Source organism: Haemaphysalis longicornis, unplaced genomic scaffold, assembly GCF_048455015.1.
Source record: "Haemaphysalis longicornis isolate Haplotype H1 unplaced genomic scaffold, Haemaphysalis longicornis Haplotype H1 scaffold_16, whole genome shotgun sequence".
Classification (NCBI taxonomy): domain Eukaryota; kingdom Metazoa; phylum Arthropoda; class Arachnida; order Ixodida; family Ixodidae; genus Haemaphysalis; species Haemaphysalis longicornis.
The window spans coordinates 22,275,546-22,294,782 of NW_027526266.1; the positions used below are offsets into that span (position 1 = coordinate 22,275,546).

The 19,237-nt window shown below is 47.0% G+C and overlaps 1 protein-coding gene across 1 annotated transcript; it reads left to right on the top strand.

Moving 5' to 3' along the window:
- Positions 1-997: 997 nt before the first annotated feature.
- On the top strand, positions 998-13,118 carry LOC144166065 (uncharacterized). The gene is made up of 3 exons (XM_077695724.1): positions 998-2,194; positions 8,226-8,382; positions 13,002-13,118. The coding sequence occupies exons 1-3, from the start codon at positions 1,002-1,004 to the stop codon at positions 13,116-13,118; spliced, it is 1,467 nt and encodes a 488-aa protein (XP_077551850.1). The 5' UTR covers positions 998-1,001.
- The last annotated feature ends 6,119 nt before the right edge of the window (positions 13,119-19,237 follow it).

Here is a 19,237-nt window from a genome sequence, read left to right on the forward strand (position 1 = left end):
TCATTAGAAGGAAGTTATGTGTCAGGTATGTACGTCCGATGCGGAGACGACATAAAATGACTTCTGTGTAGCGTTCCTCATGTTTGCTTGATTCCCACTCTGTTATAGTGGGCTTAACTATGTGAAGTTTGTTGTTTGTTTCGTTATCCCATGAGGACTGCCATGTTTCTCTGAGTTTACTCCGTATAAATTTCATACAGTCGGTATGAAGAATATGTACTTGTGTTACTGTTTTACTACCAGCCTGTGCAGCACATGCATCGGCTCTCTCATTACCGTTGATCCCAACATTGCTAGGAACCCAGCACAACTTAAGTTCCTGTCCCTGTGTTTTTGCTGTCACTAAATTGTGTATTATGTATCCTATTATGGGTTGAGCTGCATTTTTATAATGTAGGGCTGTGATCGCGCTGAGCGAGTCTGTGTAAATAACACTTTTCAGAATGCTTTCCTTCCTTATTCTTTCCACAGCCACAGCAATTGCATAAGACTCCGCTGTGAAAACCGAGGCGCACTGAGGTAGTCTGATCACCTTCTCCCATTTACCTTGTATTATTGCACTCCCAGCATAGCATGCTGTTTTGGAACCGTCTGTGTAAAATGAGGTGTAGCCTTTGTATTTTTCGTTCAGTGCCAAAAACTCCTGTAATATGTGTTCACGCGGTGTTTTCTTTTTTGAAAGTGTGTCAGTGTAAAATCGCACACACCAGGGAATGTATACCAAGATGGTAGTTTTGTTCTATGGCAGTCCCAGGTAATGTGTCCAGCATACTAAGTTCTTGACATTTCTCTTCAAACCGAAGGAGCAATGGTCTATAGCTTGGGGTTTGTTATTAAACAGTGTCGTAGATGGGCATTTCGTGACGATGGGATAGCACAGATGTTTCGGTAGTGAACGGATCTTTAGGATGTATGAGCACGTGAGCATGAGTCTTCTGTGTGTAAGTGGTGGTTCATTGGTTTCAACATAAAGACTGAGTGGGCATTGGATCGCAGCAGTGATGCCGGCGGCTGACAACCCCCTTTGTCTTTTTGTTCAGCTGGCTGCAATCCTTGGAACGTGCCCTGCTGCCTGCGCGGATCGACTGCGACTGGCTCCTGAGATCGACGCATGTCCCTTGTTTGACTCGTCACCTTGCGTCGATCATGGGTGGCCACCTTGCGCAGCATTGGAGCCCTACTACGCAGAAGCCAGTGTGACATCGTCATCAAGGCTGACGGACCATATAACCGGCTGGCGGAACCCTTCGCCCTTCAGTGGGCATTGGATCGCAGCAGTGATGCCGGCGGCTGACAACCCCCTTTGCCTTTTTGTTCAGCTGGCTGCAATCCTTGGAACGTGCCCTGCTGCCTGCGCGGATCGACTGCGACTGGCTCCTGAGATCGACGCATGTCCCTTGTTTGACTCGTCACCTTGCGTCGATCATGGTTGGCCACCTTGCGCAACATTGGAGCCCTACTACGCAGAAGCCAGTGTGACATCGTCATCAAGGCTGACGGACCATATAACCGGCTGGCGGAACCCTTCGCCCTTCAGTGGGCATTGGATCGCAGCAGTGATGCCGGCGGCTGACAACCCCCTTTGTCTTTTTGTTCAGGTTGGTCCCGCCCCACCCCTTTTTTCAAAACGCTCAAACAACCTTTTTCTGCTGCTGTTCCCATGCCCAAGTGTTCTTGCCTGCACCGTTGTGGAGTGTGTTTTTGTTACTAAAATGTTGTTGGTCAGCGGAGACGTTGAGCTCAACCCAGGTCCCACGAAACAAGACGCTAGCAAACAGAACAGTGACGTTCTTCTGGCTATTCAAGATTTAACAAAACACCTTGACCAACGCCATGACACCCTCATTAAATCCATAGACGAAGTGAAAGAAAACCAAAAGTTACTTGAGTCCAAAGTGTTAGATTTGACAACTCGCTTAACTGATCTAGAAAAACGAGTCGATTCGTTTGAGGATTTTCAAGACGGCTCTCATGTGCAGGAAATGGTAGCCACCGCCGTTCGAAGTGAACACGCTTCGTTCCAAGCGCGTCTTGATGAGTTCGAGGATAGGTCTCGCCGTGAGAACTTGATTTTCTACGGAATTGAAGATTCAGCGTCAGAAACATGGGCCGATTCTGAAGAAAAGGTGCGGTCAATTCTTACCTCTACGTTAAACTTGCAGCTACCTGACGAGGCTATTGCGCGTGCTAACAGGCTAGGAACGTTTTCGCCAGATAAAACTCGGCCCGTCATAGCACGTTTCACTTCTTTCAAAACTAAAGATAGTGTTTTATCTCAGAAGTCTAAGTTTCGTGACACAGATACATCAATCAGTGAGGATTTCTGCAAGGCTACTCGCGCCACCCGGAAAAAACTAATCGACTTCGCCAAGGCGACTGGTCACAAATTTTCTCTTAAATAGAATAAAGTGGTTATTGGCAATAAAATATACACCTACTGCGCATCTTCAGATCGCGTGTACGAAATAGAAACGAACGCAGTTGACCCCTAAATTCCTCCTAATCGCGATGATCCTGCCATCAGCGGCCCACCTTCTCCACTGTAGCTAGATGCTAACACAAGCTGTAATACCTGTACTCCCGACTGTTGTTTTTTGCTTTGTAATATCAGAAGTGTTATCAACAAGCGTGATGCCTTGTCTTCGTTAGTAAACACGTGCCTCTCTTATGTGGTAGTTTTGACCGAAACCTGGCTGTCGTCAAAAGTTGAAAACCGTGAGATCCTGCAGTGCGACAAAACGTTTTCCTTTTTTAGGTGTGACCGTGGCTCGCGTTCTGGTGGCGGTGTCTTGATCGCTGTTTCAGAGGAATTCATGTCTTTTAAAATTCCCATTGTATGTTCCCTTGAATTGGTGTGCGTTCGAATCCGCATAAATCACAAAGATGTCATTGTTTGTGCATGTTATCGCCCTCCGAATGCGCCATCTGGTTTTTCCAGTGACTTTCATGATGTCTTAAGCAACTTGCACGTGAGGTTCCCCGCTACACCAATTCTAATTCTAGGCGATTTTAACTTTCCTGATATTTCGTGGAACAGCTCTCATTTATCTCCTGGCTCTGGCTCCTCTGAAAGCGCCTGCTTCCTTAACACATGCGCGCAATTCAATTTAACGCAGCTTGATATGCGCCCCACTCGCATTACACATTCAAGCGCTTCAACTTTAGATTTAGTTCTAACTTCTCACCCCGATCTCGTGCAATCGCTTTCTGTTTTGCCAGGCCTCAGTGATCACGAAGCAATCGTTTTCAACCTCCCCTGCGCATCGCCCCGTAAACAAAAAAGTAAAAAGCGATTCAGGGACTACAGTAGAGCTGATTACGGAGCCATTAACACCGAACTTGAACATTTCACCTCTGTTTTTATAGAAGACTTTACCCAAAGATCTGTCAACGATAACTGGATGCTGTTTAAAAATAAAGTTGCCGAACTTGTTAACAAGTACATACCGCTACGCGAAATTGCAAGTAACAGTCAATCACCGTGGTTCACGCCAACATTGAGACGCTTGTCCATCAAAAAGAAGCGTGTTTACCGCCAAGCCAAGCGTTCTAATTCATCTGAAAGATGGGAGGTTTACAAAAATGTAGCCGATGAATACGGGCGTGCTTTATCCGCGGCAAAGGAGTCCTTCTTTCAGCAAACGTTACCGTCAATTCTGCAAAACAATCCCCGCAAATTTTGGCAGGTCGTAAACGGGGGTGATAAGAAACAGATTGAACTTACCACCGACACGGACGAAATAATTTCCAGTGAACATGTTTGCACCGCCCTTAACCATGCATTTTCTTCATTCTTTACGAGCACTACTCTGACCGTCCTTCCAGGGGTTCAAGCTCGCGACTTCATTGTGATGAATTCTGTACACATTGAGTGGGCCGGCATACGCAAGTTGATCCAAAATTTAAAAATTTCGTCGTCACCAGGCATCGATGGTATTTCTTCTAAATTTTTGAAAAACACTGACATTTATTCCTCAATTATACTGTCGACACTTTTTGATCAGTCATTAGAAGAGGGTGTTCTCCCAGAGGACTGGAAGGTGGGAAAGGTGGTTCCCTTGTTTAAATCAGGAAACACTCATAGTCCCGGGAATTATCGCCCAATTTCACTCACCAGTGTACCATGCAAACTTCTCGAACATGTAATTTACACTCACGTCGTGAGTTTTCTTGAAAGTAACGCCTTCTTTAGCATTCACCAACACGGGTTTAGGAAATCCTATTCATGTGAGACACAGCTCTTGGCCTTCACTAACGATTTATTCTCTGCCGCTGATCGTTCATCTACTGTTGATTGTGTCTTCATAGATTTTTCAAAAGCCTTTGATACCGTCTGCCACAAGTTACTTCTTCTGAAACTAAACACGCTAAATATCGATGCTAATGTCTTAAAGTGGATTGAATGTTTCTTATCTAACCGCACCCAGTTCGTAACTGCTAACGACCACTGTTCCCCGACTAGCCCTGTAACGTCCGGCGTTCCGCAAGGTTCAGTTCTTGGTCCCTTACTATTTCTTATTTTCATCAACGATTTACCTAATGACATTTCATCATCTATCAAACTATTTGCCGATGACTGTGTAATTTACCGTGAAATCCGGACTAACGCAGATAAACTTGCCCTTCAGGCAGACCTGGATCACATTTCATCATGGTGCGACACATGGTTAATGAAACTAAACGTTACTAAATGCAAGGCTATGCGAATTTCCCGTTGTATTTCTCATAATGTACCGTGCGACTACACACTTAACCAAAGCAATCTCGATCTTGTTTCGTCTTACAAGTACCTTGGCGTGTATATTTCTAACAATCTCTCTTGGAACACACATGTCGACTACATTACAAATAACGCGAATCGCACGTTAGGTTATCTGCGCAGAAACTTTTCTTTGGCTCCGACTAACCTTAAACTTTTGCTTTATCAAACATTAGTCCGACCCAAACTCGAGTACGCGTCATCAGTCTGGGACCCACATACTAACTGCCTAGTTGACAGCATCGAGGCGATTCAAAATCGCTCTGCCCGTTTTATCATGTCAAACTTCCATCGCACGTCCAGTGTTACCTCGATGAAAGCCAATCTTCACCTACGCACTCTCTCACTGCGGCGTAAAGTATCTCGCCTTTGCCTGTTCCATAAGATTTTTCATACTATCCCGTCTCTTAGCAACATTCTTTTCCAGCCGCCATCGTACGTTACCTCACGCAACGACCATCAGTTTAAAGTGGGTGTTCCTAGCGCCCGCACGAATTTGTACTTTGAATAATTCATCCCGAAAACTGCAAATGAGTGGAACCACCTTCCAGCCCCTATCGCTGCTATCACTGACGTCACTTTGTTTAAAAACTCCCTCTCTAACCATTTCGCGTAAATTCGCCATTTCAGTTAAGCTGTGTTTTCTCTTGTTAGCTTTTTTTGTGTGTGTACGCGTCATTCAAAGACGCAACCATGTTTAACATTGTTCTTACAACCACCCTGCCTCTTTTTACATCACGCAGTCTTTCTTTTTATGGTTTTCAGACTGCCATTGTGTGCATACAATTTTGATCTGCTGTATTTCTTGATTTTTTGTACGATGTATACCCGCTCCTCTCTGTAATGCTTCGGCCTTGAGAGTAAATAAATAAATAAATAAATAAATAATGGGTGATGTCCTATATGCACCAGACGAGAGTCGTAAACCTAAATTATGTACGGGATCCAGTCGTTTTAAGTAGGACTGCCTTGCTGAGCCATACACAATGCAACCATAGTCTAAGCAAGAGCGCAAAACGGAGCGATAAACTTGTAGGAGGCATGACCTGTCGGAACCTCAGTGTTTACGAGACAGAACTTTAAGTATATTTAGAGCTCCGGATGCTTTCTTTTTCAAATTATTGATGTGAGGCAGGAAGGTGAGTTTTTTGTCAAATGTTATGCCGAGAAATTTGTGTTCATTTTGTATAGGCAACTTTATTTCTTTTAGGTGTAGGGTGGGGTCTGCCTGCAGGCCTCGTTTGAGTGAAAAAAGAATAGCGAGTGTTTTGTGTGGTGAAAACTGGAAATCATTTCTGTTTGCCCATGTTGTCAGTTTATTTATGGTCAACTGTAGTTGTCTCTCGCACGTCGTTACATTGGACGATGTGCAAGCTATTTGAAGGTCGTCCACATAAACAGAATACATAATCGACCTTGGAATTATTTTGGATATGCAGTTCATTTTGACGACAAACAATGTTGTGCTAAGAATACAGCCCTGAGGGACCCCGTTCTCCTGTACGAAATTCCTCGACAGGGTTGAGCCCAGGCGCACTTGAAATAAGCGATTTGTCAAGAAGTCATTCAGGCAGTTCAGCATTCTTCCATGTATGCCTAATTCTACTAAATCCCGCATTATTCCAAACTTCCATGTAGTGTCATAGCCTTCTCGAGATCAAAAAAGACAGCAAGACAGTGTTGTTTGTGTGTAAATGCTTCTCGTACGGCATTTTCGAGGCGGACAAGATGGTCAGTTGTTGAGCATGCTTTTTTGAAGCCGCACTGGTGAATGTCTATAAGTTCATTTGATTGTAGGACAAAGTGTAACCTGGTATTCACAACTAGTTCAACAGTTTTGGCCAGACAGCTCGTAAGGGCTATTGGTCTATAACTACTAGGGGAGGTTGGCGGCTTTCCGGGTTTTAGGAATGCTACAATAAAAGCTTTTTTCCATGCTCCCGGCATTTTTCCCGACACCCAAATTTTGTTAAAAAACTTCAGAAGTGCTTCTACAGCAGGACCAGATAGATGAGGGAGCATTTCGTAATGTATATCATCTGGCCCGGGGCGGTCTCCTTACCAGCCAAAAGAGCTCTTTTTAATATTTGGAGTGTAATTAAAGTGTTGTATGTTTCGTTTGTGCCACCACATGTTGGCAGTCGTTGTTTCTCAGCTGTGTTTTCATACTTTAAGAAAGCTTGTGCGTAGTGTGCGGAACTTGATACTTTGGCGAAGTGTTCACCCAGTATATCTACCTGTTCTTCTGTGCTTGTTTGCACATCTGGTGCTGTTAAAAGGGGAAGTGTGTAGGAGGAGTACGTCCTGTTTAGCTTATGAATTTGCTCCCATACCTTCTTTGATGTTACGGAGCTGTTTATAGACGAGACATAATTTTGCCATGAGGCTTCCTCAGCTTTTCGGCGTATGTACCTTGCTTTAGCTCTTACCTTTTTAAAAATTATTAAATTTTACTGGTTTGGGTACTTTCTAAAGACTCCCCATGCTTTATTTTGCTGCTTTTTTGCCTCCTTACATTCTGGGGTCCACCATACTTTGTGGTTCTGCCTCGCCACTCCCGTGGACTGTGGGACAGCTATGCGTGCAGCATTAACAATGCGGGATGTAAACACTTCATTCAATTCGTCAATACTAAGAGTGTCTGGAAAAACTTGGTCTAAATTTGCTTCCGAAGCAAAAAGTCCCCAGTCGGCAAACTGAAGTTTCCACCTGCGTGGTTTCGTCGGGATAATGGTTGGTGATGATGTTACGCGAATGAATACAGGCAGATGATCGCTCCCATATGGGTTGTTTATGATATCCCATTTAAAATCGCTAAAAACAGATGGTGAACTAAAGGATAAATCTAAACAGCTCATCTTTCCATAGCTTGGGAAGCAGTATGTAGGCTTGCCAGTATTCAGTAAGCAGACATTATAGGTCAAAATCAAATCTTCTAAAGTCTGGCCTCTTACATCAGTTTTTTCACTTCCCCCAAAGGATGAGTGGGCATTAAAATCACCTACTATTAAGAACGGTTCTGGTAACTGATTTACTAAGTCTTCTAGATCAAGCAGTGTTACCGTGAGTTGCGGTTCCAAGTACACACAGCAGACTGTGATTGTTTTGAATACAAGCATGGTGGCAGCTACTGCTTCTAGCTTAGTTTTCAGTTTGTGTTCTTGAGCTGCAATACCGTTTTGCACAATTATGGCGACACCACCAGAGAGCCTATTCGCCTGCTCTCGGTCACAACGAAAGACCTGGTATCCTTTCAGTATGTCCTTATGTTTAGGACCCAAGTTTGTTTCCTGAACGTACAAGACTGCAGGTGAATGAGTCGCGAATATTTCTTTCACGTCATTTAAATTATTTAAACGTCCTCTACAATTCCAGTGGACTAGGAATGCCATGTTATATTTGTATCAGGTGAAAACTACGTTTTCGGTACCGTGATACGGTTTTTGCCTTTCTTTCCATTTTCAAGGGAGTTCAACGGCACCACCGAAGTAGACGGCCGAGAACCTCCCTCACTTGTGTCCATTGTCTCCTCCGAGACGCTGAAGGTTCGTGCAGAATGCACGGGTGTTGAAGAGTTGGACCTCGCCGTGTGGGCAGAGGCCTTCGGGACTGCCAAACCAGGGGTCCGTGCAGCCCGCTTTGGGGGTGATGGAGCAGCACTAGCTGCTTCCACCGGGGGCGCGGGGGGCCTTGCTTCAGCCTCACTCTCTGTAGCTTCAGCAGGCGCCGAAGACAGCTGTGATGCCGCGCCCTGTTGCACCACAACGGAGTAGGATCGGGTATGCGCTGGTATCAGTCGCCTCCGTGCTTCGCGAAATGTAAGGTTTTCAGTCACTTTCAGCATTATGATCTCTTTTTCTTTTTTCCACGCTGGGCAAACACGAGAGTATGCTGCGTGGTTGCCCTTGCAGTTCACACAGAGTTGTTGTTCGGATTCACAGTTCTCAGTAAGGTGTTCATTGGAGGCACATTTGGCACAGGCGTCTTGGCCCCGGCAGCTTAGCGAGCCGTGACCGTATCGTTGGCACTTGTAGCATCGGCGAGGATTTGGAATATACGGTCTCAGTTTCATTTTTGTGTATCCTACCTCTACGAATTCTGGAAGTACGCTGGATGCAAAGGTAAGGACCATGTGTTTAGTCTGGATTTCTTTGTTTTCTCTTCTGATTTTGATTCTATACACATTTGTGACGTTCTGTTCTTTCAGACCTTCCAGAAGTTCCTCCTCAGACACGTCCTTTAGGTCGTCATCGGAGATGACTCCGCTGACCGTGTTGAGTGACCTGTCTTCGCTTAGTTATAGGGATCTCACCAAAAGATGTTAGTCCAGGCAGTTTGTCACACTGGTGTTTGTAGAGCAGTTCAAGTAGGAGGTCTCCATTAGCTAGTTTTTTTACTTTGTAGCCTTCGCCAATGGTGGCAGTTAGGGTTTTTGCGACCAGAAATGGTGAGACAAGTCGGGCAGTTTTCTCTTCATCGTTGCTGTGAACCACGTGGAAGCGTGGGACGTTGGTAACGTTCTTCGTGAAAAACCTAGCAGTTACGTCGGTGCCCCCTCTTTTACGAGAGGGATCAGTTGAGCGAAAAAAAGCAGCCATAAAATGAAAAATCTGTTCGGCCATGGTGCCAGCCGCCTACCATGGAGCCCAACAAGGGGACGGGACAGGAACTCGCGAGCAAGTCCTGCCCACGCCAGCTGTACACCACGACTATAACCTAATATGGCTGAACTCAGGGTCGTCCGCCACACAAGGTTAACGCTAGCCGCCAGGAAAAAAGGGAAACTGAGAAAGAATGAGACGACAGGAAAGTTGCTAGAAAGGAGACAGGAAAGCGAAAGGTGAAGGGAAGGACAGGAAAAGGCGACTGCCGATTCCCCCCGGGCGGGTCAGACCGGAGGTTGCCATCTACGAGAAGCGGACGCCAAAGTGGTGTGTTGCCTTCGCCAGGGGGCCTTGAAGGTCCAAGCACTCGGCGTCGGCTCAACCACCAGGACCCTCTTTTCCCCGGTCACGGCGCTGCCACGCACGGCTAAACGTGGGTGCTCGGGGTCCGTGGTGTCGCACAGTACACGCAAGCATCTGCTTTATCAGATGCCCCCTGCGGGGAGCACGTTGTGCACCTGGATAGGCCGTTGGTTGTCCCAATCTGAGAGCGCCAGTCCTTGCAGGGTAAGAGTCCGCTTGAAGCCCGCTTGCATTCGAGTTTCCTTCATTATCAGATCGATAGGGGGAAGTGGAGCGGCTTGTTCGAGTGCCGCAATTTTTGTATGTCGAGGTAGGCCGGTGATGGTTCGGAGTGTGGCCCTGCGATGGGTGCGGAGGACTTTGAGATTAGTCTGGCTAAAGTCATATACCGGGGCACCATATGCGAGGGAACCGATGGCCACCGCACGAGCCAAAGCAACGCATGAACTTTGCTGTGCATCCCCGTACTTGTTAACAGGCGTTTAATGAGGTGAAGGATAGGGTTCCGTTGCTTTTTCAATTTAGTTAGCCAGATCCTTGGATTGTTGTGACTGCCCAGCGGGATGCCAAGCAGCCTTGTGGGGCCACAAGTGGCACGGATTGTGGTATTTGCGATGTGGAGGGCGGTTGGGTCCGTAGAAGGCGAGGACTTGGTTCCGTCAACAATAAGGAGTTCAGTTTTCTCAGGCGCCATCTCAAGCCCGAGTTGAGGCAGATGGTTCTCAAGGCTTGCGACAGCCGCCTGGAGTTCAGTAATCATACTGTCCCTGTTTTTGAAGTCATTACCTTCTGGCATTATCGTAATATCATGCGCGTAGATGGCGAAACAGGCTGATGTGTCTCGCTCGAGTTTGTGAGCCATGCGGGGCATCACCAGATTAAAGTGGACTGGTCCGAGAATAGACCCTTGACGAACTCCTCTGTCCAGAAAGTAAGTGCGGGGCGACCAGAACGGATGGGAACCATTAGATTTTATGGGTCTACTCTGGATTAAGTGGCGCACCCAGTTTGAGTTTTGTGGCTGGGATACGCTTTGGCTAATTCCTCTAGAGTGGCGGTTTGAATGGCTCTTTCGAATACTTTGCGCATATCTATGGCTAAAACGTAGTCCGGTAGGCCGCGACTCCTTGCCTAGCGATTGATAACACGACGAAAAAGCTACAGGAAGTCGTGCCTACCGAGATGAAGGCGAAAGCCGGTTTGGGATGGGTGAAACCATGGTTGAGCGTATTCTAGGTAGTATTGTATTCGTGCATGGATGAGACGTTCTATTAGTTTACACAGAGTAGGAGTAAGTGAAATCGGCCGCAAGTTTGTGATAACATTGGGGTCTTTGTTTCGTGTGGGAATGGGATGGACGAAGGTGAGTTTCAGGTAATTAGGGACCTCGCTCATCTCCCATAGCTTGTTCACGTGGGCTAATAGTCGAGTCAGGGTAAAATCGTCCATGTTCCGAATTTGTTGCCAGGTGATGCCGTCATGGCCAGGTGTAGAACGTAGTCTTCCCTGCAATATAGCCGCCCGGAGTTCTGCCAGGGTGAACGGAGAGTTCTTTGCGTGAATCGGAGACCTGGATGACCGGTAGTGCGGAGGGCTGGGTGAGTGATACCGTGGGGAAGAAGGTAGTGATAAGTTGGTGCTCTACTGTGGCTGAATCGTCCGTAGTGCAAGGGTGGAGAACAGTGGTTGGCGTTTTTTCGATTTCCCGGGGAGGCCTCTGTAAATTCGCCACAGCTTGGAGAGGCCACGTTCCTTGCTAAGTGAGGAGCACAAATCATTCCAATTGTCATTGATTAATTGCTTCTGATACAAATTAATCAGTTTGTATTGATGCCTGATCCGCATCAGGCGGTCCCAATGGCAATGACCATTACAACGGTAGTGGTGGGTGAGCTGCTTGACTCGCTTCCACAAATTCGATAAATGCCCACGAAGGGAGGGGTGTCTTCAGGTGTGTCAAGGGAGGGGTGTCTTGTTCGCAAGCCATGTGCGAGGCCTGTTGGATGCCAGCGATTAATGCCGAAAGATCGTGGTCCTCATGTGCATTGAGAGCTTGCCGAAAGGCACACCAGAAGTCTCGAGTGATAGTTTTCGTCATGCGTAGACGCCTGCCGCGTAATGTAATAGATATAGGATAGGGGTCACTACCCCACGTTGTGCTGTATGTGGACGAATTACGGATGAGGTCGGCAGTGGTCCATGTCAGGTCAGTGATGGTGTCCCGTTGAGACCACATACGTTGTGCTGTATGTGGACCAATTATGGATGAGGCCGGCAGTGGTCCATGTCACGTCAGGGATGGTGTCCCTTTGAGATGGACGAAGCCCCGCCCTTGTTGCGCAGGCGAGGTCGTTAACAAGGAGCAGATTGCATAGTTGAGCAGTTTCCTCAGGAGCCGCCCCTCTCTTGTCTGTATTGTTGTAGCCCCAGGTGTGGCTCTTTGCATTGAAGTCGCGTCCAATAACCTTATTTGTGCAGGGAAGTTGAGACGTAAGTTGACTTATCCAATTAAACTAAAATTACGGAAGAATCCTGTAATGGGTCTCTAGTAGGTCGAGGCAACCACTATGGTTTTTCCACTAGTTAGTCGAGCATGAGCGACCACGACTTCATGCTGAGTAGACGTGAGGCCCGGTACAATGTTCTTGTCCGCTACCGAGGTCTGCACGGACCAGTACGGCCGCATATCCGGGTGTCAGGGGGGGGGTCCGCTTGAGTTGCGATGCGGTCTGCAGGTATGCAAGGGCTGGTGTAGGTCGTGTAGCCGCGAGCGTTAGGAGTTGTGCAAGTTTCTTGGAGCAATATAAATAGCCATTGGAGTTGCCTAATGCGCTTTAACAATGTGAGATGATTCTGCTGGTAGCTACGGCAATTTCAATGTAGAATAGTAGGAGAAGCCGTTATTGCTGAATATGGACTTTTCTCGGGAGCCTCTGTCAGCGTTAACCATTCTGAAAAACGTTGCAGTAACGCCGTTGTTTGGTGCCCGTGACTTTTGTGAAGTCTTCGAATTTTAGCGACGTCATCTTCCCGTGTTGTACGTTCACGCTGAATGTCGGTTCGGATAGCGTGGAGTGTCTGCGTGAGCCCCGGATCGATCCTACTTTGTGATGTGGGAGTACGTTTTATGCCGGGGCTCCGGCCAGGGCACGTATTGTTGCGAGAAGCGGGTTTAGTGGGGTTCGTTTTGGTTACATTCTGATTCTTTGCGGCCAGGGCCTTTTTGAGTTACTGGTTTTCAGTCTTGAGCAGCTGAATTTCTTCTCGCAAGGCAGCCAGCTGGGCCAAGACTGGCCGTCCAACAGGCCTGTGAGGCGGTGAAGCGGCAGGACTTCGACGCCCCCAAACGGGCGAAGAGGTCCAGCGGCGACGCCCCCAAGCGGGCGACTTAGGCCCGGTCAGCGAAAGTTCTGCAGGCAGTCAATAAAATTTTTCCAAACAACCAATGGGCCAAGACAGCGGCGTAAGGGGGGGCCTGTTGAGATTCACAAGAACCTTGGGTATTGTTTGGCTGGCGCTGAGTTTCATTCTCACGGTTTTGAAGGTACGTTGTGCTTGCTGTGAACACAGAGACTTGCACGGGAAAAAAACGTAGACTTTCACGAGAAGACGGCGCGAGTACGTCCGGATCCTCACCCAACGTCGAGGAAAACGCCGCGTTCAGCGGTGCTTCCATCCTCGCGGGCTGGAACAGTGAAGGGAGACCGACGGCGTGGCGGCGGCTTAGGCTTAGCTTCACCCAAAAAAGAACAGGGCAATAAAGGGCCCCAAAGGGGTCGTTGAAAGTCAAAATTGGCACGTACGTGTAGCGCTGCACTTCGCGAGTACGTGGGTACCATTTTCAACAAGGAAGAAACACAATGTCGGCAGCAGAGACCACTTAGAACCGAAGCCGACTTGAGTGCCATTCACACAGGTGGCAATAGCAGCGCCCCTCCCAGCACAAAAAGAACAGAACTCCCGGTGGTGCAGTTTCAGGCAGGAGGCGCGCGAGCACTGCGAAGGCAGGAAATTTTAATTGCATGAGACAAACCTCCGTTCCATTCATCAAGAGAGGAGTGAGACAGGGCGACGAAAAGCGTGATGGGTGGTAGCAGTGAGCGGGTAATGGAGCTATAGTCCATTATGGCGAATCACTGCACGGCACTTCCGACAGTATTCAGACTAAGTGGAACGGCTTTAATTTTTTTTAACGATGCCCTAGCTAAAGTTGCCCAACGAGGCTAATTTATATTTTCTTACCGCACTGGCTGTATTCTCAGGTTTTTTTCGCTTTGTTTGTAAACCCACTCCCTCTGTACTACCTCTGGCCCTGAAGGAATGATAAATTAATCAAAAAGATCGCTGGACTGTAAAATAAAAGGACCCAGGCCACCGGTATCTAGACGCCAAAGGATATTTGTGCTCCTCATAGGCTTGTACGAGCGCCGCCAGGCGAAGACCACCCACTGTCAGTGAAGCTTGTTCACTGATATCGGATCGATTGATCGCATTACGGCCGCACAGCATTTTCTTTGGGAGCGTAGAGCGGGCGTTGTCTTTAGATTTGGGTGCGAGTTCTAGCGCGTCTAATGTGGACCACGTTGGGAGACATACGAAAGTCTGCATCTAGATGGGACGTTCTAGACCTGCCAGTCACAGAGAACGTTTAGCGGGAAGATAGGTGGAACAGCCGGGTCTCCGACTTAGGTAGAAGTGCCGTCAGCTCTGCTCTGTATCCAGCCTTGCACCGCTAGTGCAGGATGCGCCAATTTTTTTCTGTTTTCTTTTTGAGAGAACTCGTTGTTTCTGCTGTTCGCGCTTGTTTTCTTGGCCAGTGTATTTTTTTATGGCCTTCTCTTCCCCTTCTGAAAAGTCTATTCTCCCCCCAAAAATCTGCTTCTGCGTTTGCCATCGGGTTCGATCATTAAATTGAGATTCGATGTTACTGAAGAGGCCAAATCTTATGAGTTGAAGACCCACCAAATGTGCGGAATAGTTCATTTGCAAAAGGGAAACTGCAACATGAACACGTCGTACCCTTCTAGCCAAGTTCAAATCTAACCACAGCGTGACCGCGCACGTAGAGAACAGAAATAACCATAGGACAAGCGCTTGCGCTGAACTAAATGTATTAGGAACATGACACACATCATCACCATAACCGTAACAATCATCATCATCATGATCACAAGCCTATCTATGCCCACTGCAGGGCGAAGGCTTCTCCCATTATCTCCAATTATCGTGGTCCTGTGAAACTTGAATACGCCAATACGTCATGAATACACAACGCAGGAGCTTTTTGCAGGATTCAATTTAAACCCATTCTTGTCTGCCCAGCGGGCAAGCTTCTTGACACCAAGCTGGACTTGACGTTCGCATATTTACATATTTCATGATTTAAAAGATATTTGCACGTCGTCTACATACATAGAATAGGTGATTGTTGGTGGCAGTGCCTTTCCAAGAGAGTTCATCTTTACTATGAAGAGAGTGCAACTCAACACGCCACCTTGCGGCACGCCATTTTCTTGGACTTGAACCTTTGAAAGTACACAACCAACTCTTACTCTCAACGTTCTCTCTGACAAATAACTAACAACGGTGTTCAACATATTACCCGAAACACCGAATGAACTGAGGTTTCTAAGGATCCCATAACGCCAAGCGGTGTCGTAGGCCTTCTCGAGGTCGAAAAAGACAGTTAAACAGTACTGCTTATGCACGAAGGCATCCTTGATGTATGAATCAAGTGCGACCAGTTGATTGTTCGTCGATCGCCCCACCCTAAAGCCTGCCTGGCAGCTCTCGAGAAGACCATTGTACCCGAGGAAGTACACGAGGCTGCGATTGATCATCTTCTCGAAGAGCTTGCACTGGCAGCTCGTCAGGGCTATTGGACGGTAACTTGAGGGGGACGACGGGTCCTTTCCCTCCTTCAAGGAAGCCACTACAATGGCCTCTCTCCAAGAGTGTCGAATGTGCCCAGAAAGCCATATTTTATTATATAGATGTAGAAGTGCTTCACGTGTGTCTGCGTGTAAGTGTTGTTCTATTGTAAGTGTTGTATCATTGAATATGTAATGTTGTCTGGGCCTGGAGCTGAGGGTTTCACGTGCTCAGAGCAGCCCTCAGCTCATGTAGTGAAACAGGGAGTTGTAAGAAGTCTATGATTTGTTGTTGTCGTGTAGGGACTTCTTTTCACTAGAGTCTTTATACTTCAGGCTAGTGTTCGTGTAGTGTTCTGAACGGGACACGTGTTGGAAGTGTTGTGGGAGTGTGTCAGCCTGGTCTTCCAGTGTGTCCCCTGTTGAACTGACCAGGGGCAGGCTGTGTGTCTGTTCTCCTTTGAGTTTGCATATACGTGTTCATACCTTGCGTGTGTCTGTGTATGAGTTTATAGATGTTATGAATGAGCGCCAACTATATCTTTTTGCCTCACGGCGCACACGTTTTCCGTATGCCTTGGCCCGTTTGAACAAGGGGAGGTTTCCCGACATGGGGTACCGACGGAGGATACCCCACGCCTTGTTCTGGGCCTTTCGCACCCGCCTAAAGTCCTCATTCCTCCACGGCCTCCGAAGGTTGCGCGGGGCACCAGAGGCGTGGGGAATGTACTTTACGGCGGCGTCGAGGATGTGCGCCGTGAGCAGTTGGGTAGCTTCTTCAACGTGTAGGTGTCCTATGGATGTGTGGTGTAGTTTGGATGTCTCTGTAAATGTATTCCAGTTAGCTCGTGCTTCATTGAACCTATTATGGGAAGATGGACTGCATGGGCCTTTACCTATGTATGTTAGTGAGGTGGGGAAGTGGTCATTGCCATATGGGTCAGTGCCCACACCCCACTCGAGAAGAGGAAAGAGAACTGCAGAGCCAATAGCCAAGTCAAGATATGAATATGTGTTGTGTCCTATGTTATGGTATGTAGGCTGTTTCTTGTTGAAGAGTAAGCATTTGAAGAGAAGTTGAAGAGTAAGAGTAAACCTCTAGAAGAGTAAGCATTTTTTATGTGCGTTCATCGCTCAAGCTTTATCTGGCTCAATGTTCCAAATGCGTCCTGACTCGACCTGCGTAACCACAAGGTGGGTTCAATATTCTTACTGGCAGTGACAGCATAATCAGAACGCGCACGCACAACTCCCATCGGCTGCAAGCACGGATATGTGCCAACCATAGGAGTTATTTCCCCAAAATAAACCTGAATAGATCTGTTATCTCCTCTGCATTTTGTTTTTACAAAAAAACAATTCTGAAGATAAGGGCACTTCTGCCATAATGCGTATGAGAACTGACAGTATTTTCCTGACGTAAATTGTCTGGACATGGACTTGTGGGCTGATGCTGACAATCCTGAGCTAAGTAGTGAAGACGAGGAAAATAATATTACAGCATATATGTGTTCAGCCGGTTTATACTGACGTCCCATGTGTCACTAAAATTCGAAATCATCTGAGAGGCAGAAGGGCCCATGGTGTCGCTGGTGGAAATATTCCGCCCCATGTACATATGAGCCCGGAACATAGTAGAAAACACAGACGACCCACCCATCGCTATTTATGTTTTCATCCACATCATTCCTGGTGGTCGCTGTTTCTCTTGTTACACTTGACGAATTTGTACCTTTAATAGACAAAGTTGCGGTGGCACAGCATCATTTTCAGAGAGACGCTCTTTCTTGACAGTGAAATGCCTGGCTGATTTGGGTGACATGCAATGAGACTAATCGGCAAATATAATGGAGTTTTCGTAGTCCAAAATCCGATCGTCTCTATTACGTTCGGCTGTACAAGACGTTGCCATTCGCTGTTGCACCGGTGACTTGGGCTTAGTTCAAGAACATCTAACAGCGCTTCCAGGATGTTTCTGGCGTTATATCAGTGCGCCGGGCACATGCTGCCTATAAACAATTCTACAGCTGAAATTGGCTGGTCTCTGGCCTATGGGACTGAACAAAAACAGGCGGGATCAGAAACTAGAAAACTAAATTAAAAATGTCCTGTGGTTTTATGAGGATGAGGACGCTGAACCACAGTTTGCAGGGAGAGTCAATACCGCTAGGGCAGGAAGTTTTACCGTTTGCAGCTGGAATTGGAACAAGCCATGCGAAAACAAATGGAAACTCGAACAACACGCGTGGCACTTTTAACTTTAAATATAAACGCCGAAAAGAAAACAGTACGCTAGCTGTCAAAATTTTGAAGTGCAGTTCGCCTATCTACAACAGCCATTGGACATTTGATAAATGAAAAACAATCTCTTATAAATTCTTCCTGTCAGACAACAGTGTCCACTCGTAAGAATGCTTATAATCTACAAATATAAACAAAGTTCCCTAATGAATATATAAGTAGCACTGCTTAGATTCCTCAGTAATGCCAACATGTTTGAAAAACGTCCACATTTCTATACATGACTAGCTACTGTACCGTCATTCAAGTTGCACCCGTGTCTGAGTCGAGCGGAGGCAGTACTACTCAGACAGCTCCAGACTGGATCGCTACCGAGCTCGGGATTGATGCAATGCATATACTTCAAGACATACACAACCGAAAAGTGCATGATCTGCCAGAAGGAGACAGACGGCAGACCACGCCCACATTTTGTGGGACTGTATTAAACACCTAGAGGAAGCAAGATCGAGAACAATACCGGGGCGGATCGAGGCAGCCGCGAAGAGCTACCATTAACACCCAAGGCTCTGGGCACTCCATCCGGTCCTCAGGGCGCTAGGAATGCAGAGACCCGCGCCGATTTACTGCAACACGGAAGACAATGTAGGTACGCGTCGTAGCACCCCACTGCAGAAACAAAGTTTGTTCCAATCCAATCAAATTGCTGACAAAGTGATGCTCCCAGAACTAAGTTCGCTGTACTTGCAACAATTCTCGCAAAACATGGGCTCAATAACGGTAGTGTCACTAATTCTCCACAGCGTCTTTTGAGAGTTTCAGCTTACCGTCGTTTCCGTGCGTACCGTGTGTACCGGCACCCGACTGCACATGCGAGAACGAGCTCAGAGGGACGGGCTACCTCGCAGCGGAACGAATGCGAGGTCACAGCGTGGGACCAACCGTAAGCGGAACTAAGCCACCCGACCGAAACTAGCGTGCACATGCAAAGTTGGGTGCCGGTAGGCGCGGCACACAAGGTACACAACAGAATACTAAAACTGACAATTTTCTTTAAATAAAGTCTGGCCCGTTGTGAGTCCCCATGTAGTATGTTGAACCACGTCTTTCAAATACTTGTTGCAATTTTCTCTGCCTGCCACAAGGGTTAAATCTTGCAAGCTCTAAAAATCCCTTTTATTTACGAGATGCGGGTTCCGAGTATAACGCCCGTGCAAAGTTTGTAACTGCACAGACGCTGCAATTTGAACCGACTTGAGCAACGAACCTACCTTGGGTGACAAGCAATTTTCGAAGAAGACAACTTCTTGGCGCGCCACCATCATCGTCATTTTCTTTTATAAATAAACTGTTACTGATATCTAGTCACAGTAATGAAAGAATTATAAAATATAAGAAGT

Bases quoted from the DNA above. Each gene is read 5' to 3' on its own strand.
- LOC144166065 (XM_077695724.1), top strand. From the start codon at position 1,002: ATGCCGGCGGCTGACAACCCCCTTTGTCTTTTTGTTCAGCTGGCTGCA. The intron at 2,195-8,225 runs GCTAGGAACGTT...TCCATTTTCAAG, and splicing joins GCTATTGCGCGTGCTAACAG to GGAGTTCAACGGCACCACCG. The intron at 8,383-13,001 runs GTCCGTGCAGCC...CTCGCAAGGCAG, and splicing joins TCGGGACTGCCAAACCAGGG to CCAGCTGGGCCAAGACTGGC.